The 19511-nt window shown below is 46.1% G+C and overlaps 1 protein-coding gene across 3 annotated transcripts in view; it reads left to right on the top strand.

Moving 5' to 3' along the window:
- CLDN10 (claudin 10) overlaps positions 1 to 19511 on the top strand; it is a gene marked incomplete at both ends in the record, with an annotated part of 54353 nt that overhangs the window by 30902 nt on the left and 3940 nt on the right. The window contains 3 exons of one of the 3 annotated variants that reach the window (XM_084226653.1): positions 10636 to 10855; positions 17716 to 17757; positions 17922 to 18003. In XM_084226653.1, coding sequence (XP_084082779.1) covers positions 10636 to 10855; positions 17716 to 17757; positions 17922 to 18003 — 344 coding nt within the window. Of the gene's footprint in view, positions 1 to 10635; positions 10856 to 17595; positions 17758 to 17921; positions 18004 to 19511 lie in introns of those variants that run through there. The other 2 variants (XM_084226652.1, XM_084226654.1) reach the window with 2 other exon arrangements.

Genomic DNA, 19511 nt, shown 5'->3' with positions numbered 1-19511 from the left:
TGTGGCATGGAAACTCCTAAGCTGACAGAGGCAGCAGGTTAATCATTGAAATGCATCTGGGCAAGGAGCCTCTCAGCTGACAGGCATGCATCCAAGGATGCTGCTGCTCCCTGCCAAAAGCTGGGAAACACACCAGCGCTTGTGAGGTTCTTGGGGCAACTGGGCAGCTTCTGCTTGCACAAGATGCTGTGGGAGCCACTGCTGAAGATGTGAGAGGGGCAGAGGGATGAGGCCTTCAAACCCGAGATGCCCATCTGCTGAGCCACTCATGCTGTGATTCACCGGGATGAGGACAGGCAGCCAATGTGTACAAGTTAGGTGGAAGGCCTTGAAGAACCCAGGGCAATACTGGGCTGCTGGAGTGGGTGAGCAGAGGCTGCTCAATCAGCTCTCCAGGAATAAAATTTGCTGGGAAAACACAAGAATTAACTTCTGTTGAACACAGGGGACGATTGCTCTTTCGCTTTGATTTAACTGTGATTTTTCATTTCTGTACTTTAAACTCAGTCCTCAGAACCTGTCATGTCTTCATTTCTCTGGTCACCCTGTACAGAGCTGGGGAATGACCTGTGCCTGAGGCTGGCAACCTGTGGCCATAATTCCCACAGAAATGGTGGATTGACATAGAGGGAGCCTGCAGGCAGGAGAGAGGCACTTGTGGTTTTGGTCATGCTTAAGCCATCCTCAGTCTGCAGAAATGTGCAGCACTGGGGCTGCCAGAGTTGGAGGACAGTTGTGGCAGAGGTGGATAAAACCTCCTGCAAAGAATGGGCAGGCAAAGGGCTTGGAGCAACCTCCAGGGCATACACCTGCTCAACGAGGATCCCAGCCTGAGCTTAGATCCTGTTTGGGATGGGAGGAAAATTGAGACTTGTTCAGGCATGTGATCCCAAAATCAATATTTTCACAGCTCAGGGCATGTGACGTGTCACTGGAAGGTGCCTGGTGAGGACAATGGCTGGCACAGAGCTGCAGCTCCACACGGCTCCAGTCACCGACCAGCCTGCACACAGGCATCTGTGAGCTGCTGCCTGCAGCCCATGCCCCCAGATTTCCTCTACGGAGAGGAAAATTCCTCGCATAAAACCGCACACTTTCCAGAGATGTCCTGGATTTAACGGGACTGGAGGGGGTAGGGTGGGATTTCTGGCTGGCAATAGAATTTCATGCAGTTTTATTTTTGCATTTCATTCCAAAGCACAGAACTTCACACTAACAGTATATTCAGCGATTGCACAAACACTTCCTCCAGCTAAATTTTAATGTTTGTGTCCAGTTCTCTAATGGATGTAGTAGCCTGTAGCTTTTGCATGCCATGCCCTAACTCTCTCTTACAAAATCAGGTTTTTCTTGTATGTATTTAGAAAAGTTAACAGTTCCCAGAATACCACACGAACAAAATGCTCTGGGCCATCTTTCCAAATAAATCCTTAATCCTCAGACATCACTGAAAGCAATTTTTGTCAATAGTGCGCAATCCAGTAGAAAAACAAAGAGCAGTCATTAAAGAAAACCAAACACACTGGTGTCTCCAGTCTCAATGTTTGGCATCCGCTGGCATTTTTATTTTGCTGGTATTTGTCCAGCAATTTACAATCAAAATCCACTCTTTTGTCACCCGGAGACTTCTGAAACATGAATTTGCTGTTGAAAGATTTTCTGATTCCCGTCCACATAAAATAACTACAGCAAACACTGGAAAAGAAAAGGAAACGGAACTTTCCCAGAGCTAGAACCAGGTAAAGAGATTTCTGCATTATCCCATTGTCTCCCACTATACAAATTTTTGAAAATAAAAAGTCCAGTGCAATATTTAAATCCACATAATACCAACAAAATCAGAAACATGCTCAGTTTCCCACCTTACAAACTGCAACTTAAGTCAAAACTGTTTAAGAATTTCTCCTTTTCTAAAAGACAAAATGCATTTCTGATATGAAAAAAAGACACTTTACATAGTTTTAATAAGGAATTTTCGAAAGTGATTATGCCCTTCTTCTCATAGCTTGCAGCTAAAATGGATTTAAAAGCTGCAATGAGCATATAAATGAGCCACTGAAATAAACAATCATCTAAGAAAAGACACTTGAACAAAGAGGAAAACAAAGAGGAAAACAGAAGAAAACCCCGCAGTGCATACCTGGATCTCTATTATCAGTGGAAAAAGGCTTTATTTCTTTGCAAGGGCAATGGCAAGGTAGAACTACTGCAATGTAATGGAAGAAAAATACTTTCCGTATGGGACCATGAAAGCATTAACATAACAGGCAAAGCACATTTTGTCCTGCCCTTGGCAAATGTCTTGCTGGCTACTCTGGACTGTGACCCAGCAAAAATAAGCAGTCCAAATGAATTTTCTCCTAGGTAATATACTGCTTCATTTACTACACGCAGTAGTGGACTGTTTCCTCAAGAGTCAGCATGGAGGCCGGCCAAACACTGCACTGAAGAAATGGGAAAAACATGGTGCTGCACACAGAAATGAGCTGAAGTGGTGCTTGGTACACTAAAAAACTTCCAAGTTCATTTGATCCAGACAATTTTTGAGTAGGCAGTGCTCTCAGTAGATGGGAAGATGAGGGGAACTTGATCATGTCCCCCAGAACAAACACACTGACATTGACACCTATGTTTTAAGATTTTTTTTCTTCTCATATCTGATTACTGCCAATTTTATTTGTGATTTCTTAAGCTCAGAAAATTTAAATTGGATTTTTAATCTGTCCTACTTATCCAAGAGCCTCTGCACCTGGAGGCACCCCCTCTTTTCACTGGAGGGTTTTACCCAATTTCAAATACACACACCATGTCAGAAACCAAATCAATCCAGAAGGATCAAAGGGAGCAGTATTGATGATGGATCAAATGCACACTAACCACAACCGGTTTATTGATTTTTGAATCTGTCACATATTATTTCCTTATTCCCTTTGTTTCTGAATTGCTTGAGCATGTTGATCTAAGACAGCTTTTAACTCTGTTTTGTCACCGTGACCTTTTTTGATCCCAGTCCGTTTGCTCTAAAATTAATTACACTGCAGAAGCTGCTTTGCTCCAGGTTGTGGTTTTCAGCTTCTCGGTTAAATTAAATCTTTCTATACCACAAGCTGGGACAACTGGTGCTTGACAAACAGTGGGGCCAGGGACAGCAAACCACAGCACCCTTTCATGGCACAGCCATTCCCTGAGTAAAAATGGACCCCCTGTGGGAGCTGGGGTGATGAACCAGATGTGGAAGAGCTTCCTTGCAGAGAGAGATGTTGGTGGGAAGGTATAAGGCAGAAACTCACCTTTGCCTGCCTCCCCTTCCTTCAAATTGGAAACTGGGACAAATGCATGGTGAGGGCCAGGCTACACCTAAGCAGGGCTAGGTAAAATTCACGGTGTAGATGATCACCTCACTCATGCTCTGCTCCAGCTTATTTCTGCCCCCTCCAGGGCCCTTCCCAGTCACCTTACATCTCCTCAACCACTCTCTCCAGTTGCTGCTGTCAGCTGAAGCACACACTCAACATCTTTGCTCCTGCATCCATGCAGGAAATGAGTCCCTCTTGTCCATGAGCTCGTCTCTTCTTTTCATCTCTGCTCTGCTGTCTCAGGAAGGGCATTACACTGGCAGAGCTAACGCTAAACCTTCTTGGGGTTTTCTCTAGCATGCCCAGAGGCATCCTACAAAAATAAATAAAAAAAGAGGATGACCATGGAAAATTTCCCTATGTGTAAACAGCTGAAAAAGTAGTTAAATGCACTGCTGTTATGAACTGAAATGCACCTATCTATTTAGCATGTGTGCTAAATAACAGGGTAGCAGGAACCACATGGAATCATGTTCTGGGTATAACATATAATCTGTGATCATTAGTGCACCTGGGCGCCACTTAGAGCGATAATAAGTCAAATGCAGCCCAGCGCTCCTCCCGCTGCTCCAGCGAGGTAACAAAATCACAGGGTAATAAAGTCAGGTTAGGAGGGAGCTCCAGGGGTCATCTGGTCCAAAACACATCTCATCAGATGGGCCTGTTCAGGGCCATGACCTGTCAAGCCTTGAGCACTCCAAGGAGGGAGATGCCCCCCCGGGCAGCCTGCTCCCAGTGCTTGACCATCCTCCTGGTAACCAATTTATTCCTAGTACCTAAAGGGTATTTCCCGCCTTCCAGCTCGTGCCCCTTGTCCTGTGGCTGTGCTCCCCAGGGAAGGTCAGCTCCTGCTTCTGCTTGTCCTCTGGCTGGGAGCTATCCTGGTGCCTGTGAAAAATGACAGACTGCTCCTGCCCAGATCTACCAGGGGCTCAGGAAACAGCAGAAACCAGCTGTGGCACACGAGGGCAGAGGACGTGCTTGGTGGGAAAGCCTTCCCACAGCAGGGACACCGATATCCAAACACTGTCCTGCCGCTCAGACACTGGTCAGGACTCAACTTCTTTGTCTTTATGGCTCACTGGCAAGGATCACTTCTGAACACCGACTGCTCTGGAAAACCATTTGCCTCTCTGCCTGCCACCTCAGTTAAATCCTTTTAAATTCCATTAGATACTGTATTCTTTTATTTTAAAAACTTTCTAAAATTTTGCAAACTTTCTAAATTGCATTGCATAGGGCTGCATGTTCTTAAAATCTATCTGGAGGTTTCCTGCCTTTCCACAGCAACCTGTCTGTGCTTAGAAAAACTTAATTTGATGTGGCGGCCACTTCTGACAGACAAGAGCTGCACCTGTGCTGTTGGCCAGGAGGAATGCACCTCCAGGAAAGTAGGAGATGCACTTCTTCACATTTCCTGCTGAGTTTGTTAAACAGGTTATATCTATTTTTAAAAGATTGTATTACAAACTTTCAGGGAACAACACAGGCTTTTCTCAACAAAATTAAGGCAAGCTGAAAAAAAAAAGAAAGTAAGAAAGAAAGAAACAAAGCATTAATCACGGTGTCAAGAAACAAAGTCGGTAATGTCCGAATGCACTGAACAGAGAGAGGGAGAGGGGAAAGTTTATGGCTTGCGGAATGCAATTTTTCACTCCTTTAAAATGCTCTGGATTGTCAGTTCCTATTAATTTTTTACTTTTTGTTATGTAATATATGAACTGCATAGCTAAAAATCATTCTTGTCCTGGCAGTTTACAAAAGACATGCAGTAATTTAATTTAATTCCTTTTTCCACCACTTGAGAAAAACAACGATAGCACCCCCAGCGAGGACTGGTGATTATTAACTGATGTTCCCAATCTGATGGATTTTTTTTTTTTTAGGTGAGACAGAAACATTCCTTTGTTTGCTCTCTTTTGAGGAAGAGGATCTGGTTGCTCATTTCTTTAGGCGGCACTTTGTTCTGCACAATGCAGAGCACCGTGCAAGCTCCTCACTTACCATTGTGCTAATCTCCTCTAACGTACATGCCAGTTTGGGGTGCCCTCCCCAGATCTAGCACTGCCAACAGACCCAGGTGATGACACTCTTATAAGCCTGTCTATGTTCCCTATGGCTGCCTCACTTTTTCAATATTTAGACTCTCAGGAAACCCCTAGCAGACAAGGAAGCTGTCCTTCAGCCGAAAAAGAATAAAGTTGGGACTTTTTCCTTTTGCACAAGTGCTCTAGGCATCCTGGAAATCATAACATGGCAAAGCCAGGAAAGAGGGAAAGAGTCTCAAGTTGCCCAACCTATGCATGGTAAAATTACAAGAAAAATTACTCTGGGACAAAGGCATGACGACCCTAGCCTGCTTATCCTGGCTGCAGAACAAATGCTGTTGTCATCCAGTGTTTAACTTATGAGGCAATAATGATTACTTGTATTTTTGAGCCTACAAGAGCTAAAATAATATCCTGTATTTCAGACTTGAGAGCAAAATTGTCTCTGAAGGGTTCTTCTGTACATGGTAATGTAATAAAAGTTTATACGTTATAAAAATTCCACTATTTATTAATATTCCAGCCTGATTTGTAAAATGTATGTAGTTCAAAAACCTCAGTAGCCTGGGGTTGGTCTCTGCTGACTGGAAGCTAGCCAATGTTATTCCAATCTACAAGAAGGATGTGAGGGAAGGCCCAGGGAACTACAGACCTGTTAGTCTAACTTCAGTTCCTTGAAAAGTTGCAGAGAGGATCACACTGGGTACTGTCAAAAGGCATTTAAAGAACAATGCAATCCCCAGGCACAGTCAACACGGACTCACAAAGGGAAAATCCTGTTTAACTCATTTCATATCCTTCTGTTATAAGGTCACCCAGTTGGTGGATGAAGGGAAGGGGGGGATGGAGTTTTTCTGGATTTAAGTCAGGGGTTTCATACTGTCCCTTACAGCATCCTTCCGCACAAGTTGTCCAGCTGTGGGATGAAGGGATTCGTGGTGTGCTGGCTGAAGGACTAAGTCCAAAGGGTTGCAGTGGGGCTACATCTGGATGGTCAATGGTCACCAGTGGTGTTCCTCACACCTCATTCCTGGGGGCCAGGTCTGTTCAATAGCAGCAATTTGGATGCAGGGCTTGAACACATCATTAGCTGATGACACCAGCCCAGGAGGTGCTGTTGACACTCTTGGGGGACAAAAGGTTTTGCAGAGTGATCTTAATACATTGGACCATTGGGCAATGATTAATGGGGTTAAATGTAACAAGTCCACATGCTGGTTTCTGTAGCTAGGACAGAGTGGGAATAGGTATAAACTGGGAGAGGAGCAGCTGGAGAGCAGCCCTGCAGAAAGGGATCTGGGGGGGCTGGTCAGCAGCAGGATCAGTGTGAGTCAGCCAAGTGTCCTGGCAGCCAGGAGGGCAAATCCCTTCCTGGGGTGCATAAAACAGAGCATCACCAGCCTGTCAAGAGAGGGGATCACCCCTTTCTCTTTAACACTGGTGCAGCCTCACCCTGAGTGCTGTGTGCAGTGCTAGGTCCACAATTTAGGATGGATGTTGAGGTCTTTGAATGCGTCAGTAGGAGGACAACAGCTGGTGAGAGGGCTGGAAATCTTGTCCTGTGAGGAGTGGCTGAGTGCTCTGGGCTTGTCTTATTTGGAGAAAAGGAGGCTGAGGGGTGATCTCATTGCTCTTTGCACTTCCTGAGGAGGGGAAGTTGAAGATGATCTCTTCTCTCTGGAATCCAGCAATAGGATGCTTGGGAATGGTTCAAAGCTGTGCCATGGAAGGTTCAGACTGGACCTTAGGAAAAGCATTTCTTTACTGAGAGCATGGTCAAACCCTGGAAGAGGCTTCCTAGAGGTGGCTGATGCCCCAAACCTGTCAGTGTTTAAGAGGTATTTGGACATACCTTTAGTAACACACTTTAACTTTGGGTCAGTTCTGAAGTGTCAGGCTGCTGGACTAGATGATCAACACAGGCCCCTTCCAAATGAAATAGCCTAATATTTTTCCCCTAAATGCCACTTTTATGCCCAAGTGTCAATGAAACTTGCCACAAAAAAATGAACCACAAAGGTTGTTTTTCTTAAAAAAAGACATGAGCACCTTTCTTAAGTGCAAGGGAATAAACCCAGTCCCCAGTCCAAGGGAATAAACCCCATACTCAGCCAAATGACCCAGCACAAAACTGTGCTGTTGTATTGACGTGATCAACTTATGAACAGAAGAAAACAGAAATCAGTCCCACAGCGGCCTGACGAACTTTCAAAAACTTCTCAAGTCATAACTTGTCCCAAAGCACAGGCACCAAAAAAAAAAAAACCAAAAAAGCAATCCAACAAAAAGACAAAACAAAGGCCGAGTCTTTTGCTCTACTACATAAAGTATAAATAACTAAGAAAGCCAAGTAAGCAAATCCAGTGCCAGAGCTATGGTGGCAGGAAGACAGAGGTTGAAGAGAGATATAGCAATGTCTTCCTATGGATGTTAAAGCTCCTACCACATCAACAGGCCACAGTATCCTGGAAAACTGGAAGATGCATGAGTTAAGCTGACAAAAAAGAGACTTGCAGTTGCACAAGAGAAAGAAGCTGAAAAAAATATACGACAGAAACACAGCCTCCCAGATGAATGTTTTCCAATGTCTTATCCTTAGAGATTCCAGCCAGCATGGAGAAAATGTCACCATGGAAGAGTATCTTCTTGCAACTTCCCTTACTCTTCAGCCTGGAGGGAGTGCTCAGCTGTGCACTATGTCATTTTGGGTTTACATCACCAAAGTTGAGATCAGAAGTGTACCATCTTGCTCTGAATTTAGATGAGAAAGATGGGAACAACTGGACTAGTAACATAAAACATCCTCAGAAGCAGCAGTGTCAGGAGATGAAAGGAGGAGCCTTTCCCTGAAGCCAAAGCAAGTCTGGTTCTCATGTACACTCAGGCCACTTTACAACAGTCTGGATAAAACAGGGCTTACAAGGGAATGAACGTATAAATTAGCCCTGCTCAAAGGGTCCTTATGGGCAGGCAGAGAGTGGGTTTGAGGTTGAAATAATTTCATTTGTCCTAAGCCACCTGCATGGACTCACCTGAAGTGCCTGGCAGCAGACAAGTGCCCTTCAGAGAGACGTGGATCCACACTGCACATGGCAGCCAAGTCTGGCTCTGTTGAAAGCAGCACAGTCTAGGACAGCACAGATGGTTGTTGGACATCACAGATGGTTGTTGGACATCACAGCCAGAGGCCACAGCAGCTTCAGCAGGACTGCCCATCCTCAGCAGGGTCACTCACCAGCCTGCCACTTCTGCTGGCCCTCTGGGGAGCGGTGCCTATGCTCTTCAGGAAGAGCCTCTTCTTCTCCTTCCCAGACTCAGGAGCTCAGACTCAGGCCCAGAGATGACCTGGCTGTGTTCCTGTCCTGCCCTTCAACACTCACTCCAGCCTTCTGGTTATTGCATGACAGCACACCCAAAAGTTCTGATGGGCCCTGGCCAAAATTTGCCCGAATGCTACTCCCTCGATTCAGCAAGCAAAGCAGTGATATCAACAAAACAATAGGTGAGCTTCCCATGTCAAGAAACAGGATGACCCAAGTTTGGACTCGAGTCTCCTACCTCAGACTTGATTAGATCCTAGTTGATAGCTTGGATTGATCTACTTCCACTTCCAACATAATTCGAGTCTGCAAGATCTCAAAGAGCTATGATGGGGGGAAATATTGAAAAAATCTTTCTTTCCTTTTTCCCTTCTGCTGCCATGCCCTATAATAATAACTAGATCACAATACCATGGAGATGGGACTTGGATGTGTAGTCATCCCAGTGTTCCAAAGTGAGCTCTGGCTACAGCCTGACACCACACAGGAGGCTGGCTCACCTTCTTCAGGACCCTGTTTCTTTTCCCTCCTGGGGAGAGAGGAAGGCGTCTTGGCACAGAAGTTGAATGGAGCTGTAGCATGCCCCATGCCCAGTGCTGCTGTGCAAACAAGCCTCCAAGCCTCCTGCCTGCTTTTCCCACTCCCTCTTCCCTGCCAATGCAGGGAAGTGCGTCACCTGAAAGTCAGAGGGTACCAAGGAGGCAGAGATCAGGCAGAGAGCCACTGCGTCAGTAAATGCGTCTGTGGACCCCCTTTTATCCTGCTGGAGCATTAACAGATCAACAAACACCCTGTTCCCACTGAGCTCTGATACACATCCAAAGGTACACCCAACTCTGAGGGTTTTCTCCTTTTTCTTTTTCTTTTTTCTTTTTTTTTTTTTTTTTTTTAATATATGTCTGTAAGGTGATTACATCCGGGTTTGTGTCCACAAGGCAAAACCAAAGAGCATTCATCAGAAGAATAATGATGCAAATATGGCTTCTTATCCTCCAGTGATTGCCCATCTGGCAAAAAGGTTTAGAAAATGTTAACAATAGTTTTGACATAAATAGGAGGAAAGTAAAGACCGGCAGTGTACTTTCCACATCAATGGCAAATATACTACTGATGTGGAAAGTAAACAGCTTCAAACGAGGAGAAACCACTGTGGATAATGCTCCACCTGTGAGCTGTAGGCTCGAATGCCACTGCATGAAAACGGATGTAGAAAATCCCAAGTTCATCACCTCACATTCCAAAAACAGGTATCAAATGCTGTATCACCTGTGGCTGGATAATATCAGGGGCCAGCTGAAATTCAGAGGATTAAAAAAACCCTATTTGCGTTTCAAAACTTATGCCCCAGTAGGAACATGGAGCGCTCACAGTCGGCACACCTGTATTCTACAAGTATTCTTCGAAGCCATCCTCCTGGCGAGGCTATTTGTGGGGAGGATGGGCGCGGGGTCACAGGGAAAGAGACGCAAACCTGCAGCTGGGAAGGAGATGCTAAGGACGCGCCTGTCCCGCTGCTGCCATCCCCTCCCGAGCCCCGCAGGAGCACCTGCGGAAGAAGGGGAATCTAACCCCAAATTACAGGTCGCGCCGCTGTTTGCTTTCGGGTCCGGTTCATTCTGCCAGCCCGGGAAGCACCCCGCCGGGCCGTGCCGGGCTCCGTTCTGCGGCCCCCGGGGCGATGCCGGGCGGGGCGGGGCGGGGCCGGCCCGGGGCGATGCCGGGAGCTGCCGGTGCTGATTGGGCTGCGCGGCCGCGGCCGCCGCCCCCGCCCCGCCGCGCTCCGCTCGGCTCGGCTCCGCTCCGCTCGGCTCGGCTCCGCTCCGCTCCGCCCGCTGCCGCCGGGATCCGACGCCCCGGGCTCCGCCGGGATCCGCCGCGGCTCCGCGCCGCCCGCCGCCTGCTGTCGGGCCCATGGCGAGCACGTCGGCGGAGATCATCGCGTTCCTGCTGACCATCTCGGGATGGGTGCTGGTGTCCTCCACGCTGCCCACCGACTACTGGAAGGTGTCCACCATCGATGGCACGGTCATCACCACCGCCACCTTTTGGGCCAACCTCTGGAAGACCTGCGTGACCGACTCCACCGGCGTCTCCAACTGCAAGGACTTCCCATCCATGCTGGCGCTGGACGGTCAGGCTCCCGCTGACCCCCACCCCGATGACACCTCCCCGGTGTCCCCTGTGCCGCTCGGCGGGCGCTCCCGGGGCCGCTCCCGGGCCGGGCTCGGCGGGGCGGGCGGGCAGGGGGGGTCGGGGCGCGCCGAGCGCGGCCGGGGGCGGCGGGGACCCGGACGAAGGCGGCTCCCCCGCGGGTCCATGGGCAGGTGCCCCCGTGTCCCCAGGCAGGTGGCTGCTTGTGCGCACCTGTGGAAGTGGTTTTTTTCCCTCCCAAAAACCCATTAGTTGAGATTATATTTGGTGCCCAAGTGTCCGGTTTGGCCTCTCGTACTGTCACTACCTGCCATTTTTTCCCCATCAGAAGAGTGTGTGTGTGGATTTGACACAAGAAGAATGCAGGCAGATTTTTCTTGCCGATTTGTTTTCCGACTGTCGTGACATTCCTCCTTTTTTATGGTTTTGCCAGCCATGCAACGGTCGGTGGAGAAGAACAAGCCTTGGCGTCGTTTTGTTTTAATTAATGTTCCTTTGCTGGTTTTGCTAAGTGGTTATTAACTCAGATGTAATTACTTCATTGATAAATGACAGTGTGAAAGCTCGGGGCAGTCAGGGATGCAAAGGTATGCAGAAGGGATGCATAGCTTTGCTCAGCTTTAGGGGCAGTGTTATTTTGAAGCAAAGCTAAGAGTTTTGCTATAGGGCTTGAAACCAAAGATTGAGTTGGTGCTGTGTTTCTTCCCTCGTTAAGGGGAAGCATTTTTGCCCTTTAGGGAAGCTCTACTGGGAAACTGGTTCACTGCAGGAAATCTTTACAACTAAACTTTTAGTTGATAAATCCACACCGATTGTGACTGGTAGAAACAGAATAAGTGTGCATGAGATTGGTTTATAGCTTCAGAAGTGGCTGTAAAGAAAGGGAGGAAAGGCTTCTAAGATTATGGCACCTTTTCTAAGTTTTTATAGTTATAAATGAATACAATATGCAGTGTGCCAGTGCCTTTGATGCTCACAAAAGATCATGCCTACTGTTCACAGTTTGGCAAGGCATTCCCTTTTGCACTGGAGTCTGAGAAGGTATTTTGGTGTAAAAGCTCTGTTTAAGAGGAAAGGAAGGTCTGTTTATCTAATCACTAACAGAGATTAATACTAATTGTAACAGGGATTAATATGAACATGACGTTAATACCAATATCAGAAAACCTTTAACCTCTGTATGTAGAAAAGGCTGAAAGAGGCCAAGGTACCAAAAGGAGGTAACACAGGCAGCCCTTAAGCGCCACTACTGCAGGATGCTTCCCTCGGGGGCAGAAGTGCTGTTCCCAGACTTTATTTTACTCAGCCCTGTGGCAGCAGAGGAATTTGCCAGGTCCTCCGAAGGGATTGGAGAGCTGGCTGGCCTCCATTGACATCAGTCACCCTGTGGCCAAGTGTAGCAGCTGAGAGTGTAATTTCCAGAACTGGGCAAGGAGCAGGGGTCTCTGTGCAGGCAGGCATGGAGTGATCGTTGGTGCGAAACCTTTTGGATCCCTTGAACCTATTGTTTAGCCATTCTTTTAGGTCTGAGTGAATCTGATTTTAAAGTAAGGAAAGCATAGTTACAAAGTATGAAGAATTTGGAACATTTAAATTTTCAAAAAGAATACAACATTGACAGCAAGATCCTTTCCCTCCTTTCCCCCAAATGGTTGTGCATTGAAACCTTGAGTGCTGGGTAGCACGTTCCACTTGGCCACAGAATGAGTTTCTGAGGTGCCTTGTGCACAGTAAAGGAGCCATCTGCTCATTTCAGACAGAAGTGAATCTGAAATGCACCTCTGGAGGGGCCCTGGTTATTTTTCAGTAGTAGAAAGTTCTTGGCTTCAGTGTTTCTCAACAGCATCTTTAAATGCTGTGGGGGCAGATTCTGGTACCCAGGCACAATGTGAATGAAAGGCAGGCTGGAGGGAGAGTGATGTACCCCCCCAGCACAGACCAGGCAAGCTGGGTGGGGTCAGAGGGGCAGCCACTGCAGTCAGGGGTGCTTTCAGTAGGTAGCCTAGCCCAGACTCCCTTCCTTGAGGTTTCAGGCTCTGCAGGGAACCTGCCAGCAGCTGACTGTGGGTGTGTATGTCCCCTCTTCACCCCAACCCTTCCCCCGTGGGGGAGTGCACTTCAGGGCTGCAGTGTGTCACTCGTGGCTTAAAGAATTTGTGTCTCAACAAGTAGACAAGTCTGCCTCACCCCTTGTCTAGCCTCTTCCTTCCCTCCTCTTCCCCTTTGCCCAGACTTACCTGTCCAAGGTGGATCCCATCCCTGTGACTGGGAATGTGGGAACTTCCTGACTCTGTCCTCAGGTGGGGGACTCAGAATACACAAACAGGGCAGATCTGGTTTCTGTTCTCAGGGAAGTGTTTGTGAGCAGAAACAATAACCCTGTAAAGATATGTGTAGTGACAATATGTTGCTCTCCTCAAAATGGTAGAGCATGACTGGAAAATTCCTAAAAATATTTCTGCTGTCCTAGGGAAATGTGGCTTGGCTCCACTCCTTTGTCACACAGATGGAGAAGATCTGCCTCTCAGAGCAGTTCCTCTTCTATAGAAATATTTTTTTGGTCAAATTGGAAACCTCTAAGTAAGCTGGACTTCTTATCTTGAGAGACTGCTCAGGTCTTCCAGGGGATCAGAGGCAAAATGAGGGGGAAAGAAATCGGTGTGACCATGCTTTGAGGAACCTGGTCTATGTGAGGTGTCCCTGCCCTTGGCAGGGGGGAGGAACCAGATGACCTCTGAGGTCCCTCCCTACCCAAACCTCTGTGACTCTGTGATTCTATGCCAGTTGCTGGAGTTCTCCTGTGGAGTGCAGGGAAGTCCTCCCTTCTTCAGGAGCAGTGTCATAGTTCAGGTCAGGGGTGCTCAGGATATGGTTCCTCTTCACCCCTGTTTTGGTTTCTGTCAGGGAGTGGGCTTCGACTGTCCTGCCCAGCTTGCTGTGGGATGGCACAACTGCCCATCATGGCTTTCTGGCCATCACTCCACACAAGTGGCTTCCAGAGAAAATTGCTTGTGGTCCCCTTCCACCTTTATGCATTCCTATAGAAGAAACCAATTTGGCCAGCCCTCATTAAGTGCTGAGCCCTACATTCTTTATGCAAGCAAAAATGCTCTTCCTGTCTGTGGGGCTTAAAGTAATTTTGGGTTTACTTTTTGTGCCACTGGTCATAGGTGGAAATTTACTGATGAAACCACCTCCCCATAAGAGGACGTATCAGTTTCCATGTTTCCTACAATGGATCTGATGACCTTTTGCAAGAACAGAGCTGAACAAAAATTCAATTATGAGCTAAAAGAGGGTATTAGAGCTTAGAAAGCCATACAAAAGCAGTGGGTGTGTGCTTTTGGAAGGAATCTGTGCTGTATCTGTAAGGCAACCTCTTACACCTCACGTGATGTAGACTGCAAAATGCCACCAGAGGCATTTATTGTGAAAGTGGCAATCCCCAGAACTTTGCGTATATATTTTTTTCCATATTGTCATATGATATGAGTATGTGAATGCCTGCTAAGAGCATGAGGCAAGTGTGAGAGCAGTGAGGCAAGAAAGATGAAGCTCTAACAAGATTAATTTCAATGCAAGACAAAACACATTTGTTTGAAACAATAAGAAACCAACAAAAAAAACCCCAAACAACAAAAAAAACCCACCTTGAAATACGTTTCTCTTGGAATGCTGCTAAACATGACTTTATGAGCAATGCATGTTTGTCTGCTTGTCTGTTTAAAACACATGGCTTTTTGCTGCTTGGGAGATTCATTTGGGTGGTTGGTATGTACATGACAAGTTTCCTGCAGGAGCTGCTGCAAATACAGACAATAAACGTTTGGAAAAGGACAGGTTTTAGTCTTGAGTGGAGGACTGTGAAAGAATAGACAGCTCCCTTTTACACTCCTCTTCATGATCATGGAATCACAGAATGTTTTGGGTTAGAAGGGACATTAAAGACCATCTAGTTCCAACACGCCTACCACGGGTAGGGACACCTCCTACTATTAAAGGTTGCTCAAAACTGCAGCCAAACTTCAACACTTCCAGGGAGGGGGCATCCACAGCTTCTCTGGATAACCTGTTCCAGTGTCTCACCACCCCACAGTAAAGAAATTCTTCCTAATATCTAACATCTTCCCAATATCTAACCTAAATCTACCCTTTTTCACTTCAAAGGCATTTTCCCTTGTCCTGTCACTATACACTCTTGTAAAAAGTCCTTAGGTTCTGGAAAGCTGCTGTAAGGTCTCCCCAGATCCTTTTCTTCTTCAATCTGAACAAGCCCTATAAGTCTTGGTGCCCAATATAATCTTGCTTTCTTGAAAGCAAAAAAAGATATTTAGTTCCTCTTACAGCCAAATGTTTTACAGAGTTTGAATTTAGGATCTAAGCAACAGGAGGTTTGATTTGGTGAAAAGGTTGATTTCAACCTTTCACGCTTCCTAATGCTCCAGTCCACTTTGTGGGACTACTAGAGCCTTCTGCTTTTCCGCAGTACTGGTGGTGTAAATTGGATTTTTTTTTCTCCTGTATTTTGGTTTAAAAATGTGTGCCAGTTGGCTGATTGCTCTGGTGAACTGAAACAAGCCCTACTATAGCTGGCCTGCCCAATTCGGTGAATTATTTAGTGAGAAAGGTTATTCATTCAGCAGAACTGAGCAGTCCTCCAGCTCATGCTGTTTATAATTGAAAATGATTTCTGAGTGAGTGAGTTAATTATTTCTTGCTGTCTCACTACCCTCTACCTATTTTAAAACTGTGTATTGACCTTCAGGAAAAACTGAATTTCAGCCCTGTGGTTACTAGCAAATGTTGGATATTTTAGTTGGGGTGAATATTTACTGGTTTTCCTGGGAGGTTCAGACATAAATAAAAGTTTAGAAGACCTCCGGGTAAACATGTTCATGGTTCAGCACTTTAATGTGTCAATTAGCTAACTAACACTGTCAATAAATTGGACCTGTCAGAAATAATAGCTTCCTTTCCAGTCTTCATCTCGTGCTTTACCTGTCTGCTACAAGAAATGCATTACACACCACCCAAAGCAGCATAAGCCAAGTTTTCCATGCCTATAGCAAAAATTAACAAAGCAAGGCTGCTGTCTTCAAACCTAAGCCTTGCACAAATCACTCTCTCTCTCACCTTCCAACATGTGAGCCAGATGACAGTCACACTTATGTCACTGACTGTATCTCTCTTGAGCAGGTGGGCTGCAGAAGCTTGTTGCAAATGAAAGAGCCACAGAGTCTATCTGTGTGCCAGCAGATGTAGATAAATGCTTGTAGGTTGTGTTCACAGCTGGGCAGCACAGCTCCCAGATTCAGCAGGCCTGCTAAAATGGGGTGTTATGTGCTACAAATTGCTTTGTTGCTCAAAGCTGTGAATCAGTGAGGGATTTAAAACGTTGTTCAAGCACAGGGTGGTCATCCTAGAGCTGATAAACCTTCGGCAGTGGCTAAAGGAGGTGGCAGGAGGTGGCCAGGGGTCTGTGGTAGCCATGAGCATCTCAAAGGCCTGGCAGCCAGACACAGACTTCTCCATCAGGAATGTATTCGGTCTCTGAGTCTCAGTAAACCCTTAACATCCACACATCCTGTAGAAAGGAATTCCACAGCTTCATTTTGCAAACAAGCATACCTTTTGTTTTGAATCTGCTGCCTTCTGTTTTCATCAGATGTCCTCTAGTTCCTGCTTTAGTATATTGTTTTCTTACATATTAAAACTTTTATGCAGGGTTTGGTGGGGTTTTTTGTTTATTTATTATTACATAAAATTTGGTGTAATAGGCAATGACAATGTGGTTTAGCTCTCAGCATTTCCACCCACTGGAGATCAAAGCAAAAAGAATGAATGCCCTAATAGTGGGAGTTCATTTTCATTTTAAATGAGATGTAACAACAGGTTATGAAGAAAAACATCTTGTGATGGTTATTCAGCTGTGTAAGATTGCAGCGTTCCACCCCGTAAGCAGCGATATGAGATTATCACAGTCCTTCAATTACAAGATATTCTCGGAAGGGAGAAGAGGCCAAGCAGCCCATTGTCCCCTTGAAGGGTCCTGCCCTGGGAGGTCCCTCTGGGAGCAGTCTCAGGCAGCACAGCCAAATTGTTTGTGGCTGAAGCCAGGTGCAAGCTGTTTGTCCAGGTTTAAATATGGCAGTGATTTGCTTCATCCCAAGGGACTACTGCTGTCCACGGAGCTGAGTGTGTGGCTGATTTCCTTGCAGAATGAGGGCCTTCTGGGCAGATCCAAATCAAAATCAGTGGCACATCCAGGCAGGCTCAGGAAGGTCCAGGACCCCAGCCGGGGTCACAGCTGCTAGCCTCACTGCCAGCATATTGCACCTGCGACACACTGGACTGATGTGAGACTTGCTTTGAGTGCACAGGGAGGCTCTGCAACTTGTGACCTGATCAGACCATGTGGAGTTGCTCCTCTAAACCTCATGGGTACAACCTCTTGCAGATCTTATACCCAGTGCCATGGGATAATGTTTTGGAGCCCTGAGTGCCACAGTATGATTCTTATGAGCTGGGCATGGGTGATGATGCCCTGTGAAGGGCACACATCACCTGGAGGAACACACTCAGTGGTAAAGTGATTTCTTCCAGCCAAATTCTGATTCCATTTGCAATAGTGAGTGCTTGATGCTGCACAGAGGGAGGGAAATTACAGCAAAACTTGTCATGGTCCCAGTTCTCATATTAGCCTTGCTCTCTCTCTCACAGGTTACATCCAAGCCTGCAGAGGATTGATGATCTCCGCTGTCTGCCTGGGCTTCTTCGGTGCCGTTTTTGGACTGGTTGGAATGAAATGTACAAAAGTCGGAGGCTCTGATCAGACTAAAGCAAAAATAGCTTGTTTAGCTGGACTGATTTTCATACTCTCTGGTAAATATACTTTATTTTTATCAGTTTGCATATTTGAAGTCATACCGGAGCCGCTTCTTTTCCGCAGAAAGCCGTGCACAGTCCTCCATGACTTCGTTGACTTCAGGGCAAGGCCCAAAGCTCTGCTGCCAGCTCCACTGAATGGTTTGTCTTATGCTTTTCAGGGTTGTGCTCTATGACTAGTTGTTCCCTGTATGCAAACAGGATTACGTCTGAGTTCTTTGACCCTTCTTTTGTTGCACAAAAGTAAGTACTTTCCTATACCCATAAATCTTTCAAACAAGTAGACCTTAGGTTTCCTACTGCACACCAGAGCCTGTTTAGACAGGAAGCAGCTGCTTCTCCCCTTGGGCAGAGGAGGAGAGTGGGCTGCAGTTATTTAACCACAATTTCAAACTGGAGCAACCAGGTGCTGAAATTCAATGAACAAACACTTTGCTGCACAGTGATGGCTCTGCAATCCACGTGCCCAGCTCTGCCACAGGCTGGCAGGGCAGCTGGGGTTAATTGGGAATGGAGCCTGCCTGGATGCCAGAGGTGCAGCAGAAGGATTGCACAAGACACAGGGGCTCATTAGGTGCATCATTCGGTAGGGAAGGGAGAAAAGTATTTCCTTGAGGCTTTGATAGAAGGTGGCCGTGATAAAGGTGTCGGGCACCATACAATCTTGATTTCTCTTGAGGTTTCTGCAGGCTTGGTGGAATTTTGCTTGCAGATTTTCAAATCCAGGTGACTGAAATTTGGATCATAAACCTTATCAAAACCCACGATCTTTTAAGCACTAACATAAATACTTTGCCTATACCTGTAATTAAATTTAAGAGAGTGAGTATTTATAGAATTTTGGGATCCACATCAGAGATAATGGGCATCCCTGAAGACTTCCTTTAAAGCTGGGCAAATTCTCAGGACCTGCAAAAGCAGCAATCCCCAAACCAGCGCTTGGATTTTGGATTGACATTCTTAACTACCAAGTCTGAAAATGCTGGCTGTAAATTATAGCATCAGAGACTTTCCTGTTTTGCCTTCATACATGATGCAAACTCTTTTTTAAAGGCAAGGATTTTAAAGTTTTCTTGGCAGTGATTCCAGAATATGCCAAACATTGGGTGTACATTTCCCTGAGACCCAAGTAAGGGATCAGTGAGGAACACTGAGCCTTTATGCTTCACTTTGACAGAAAGAAAATAGTCTGAATAAATAACACTAAAGGGATTTACATTTGCAGTAGGGTTGACACTGCTTTTCCTATCATGAAACAGTATCAGTTTTCTCCATACAGTCTTGTATTAGTTTTCTCCACAGTTCCCCTATAGTTTCTGCTTATATGATGTGGTGAAGACAGGCTTGAAAGGCCACCAAAAGAAAGGAGGATGTGAGGTTCTTTGAAGAAAATGGAGCCTGGCTATATAGACAGAAGTTAATTATTTATCAGGCTTACTGTTCTTAGTGAAAAATACCATGATTGCTGCCAGAAGTCCTTTTCCTACACTGTATTCCTACCCTTGTCTGCTGCGAAAGAGCAGGAAGACCTCATGGTGGAATTTTACTGTGAAGGAATGAGAAATCCAGTTTAAATACTGAAATAATGGTAGTAAAACATCCTCTCCAGAAATTACTTTTCTTTGTGGACAACCAGCATAGCTCAGCTGTGGGCAGACATAATCATGATTGCAAAGATAAAGGCAGAGAGGAAATCCTAAAATTTTAATTTGAGTTGTCCACAATGCACATGGCTCATGCAGTGACCTTGC

The sequence above is a fragment of the Fringilla coelebs genome (genome assembly GCF_963513975.1).
Source record: "Fringilla coelebs genome assembly, chromosome: 2".
Taxonomy (NCBI): domain Eukaryota; kingdom Metazoa; phylum Chordata; class Aves; order Passeriformes; family Fringillidae; genus Fringilla; species Fringilla coelebs.
Note: the sequence above shows the minus strand (reverse complement) of the source record. Positions and strands in the feature narration are given on the sequence as shown.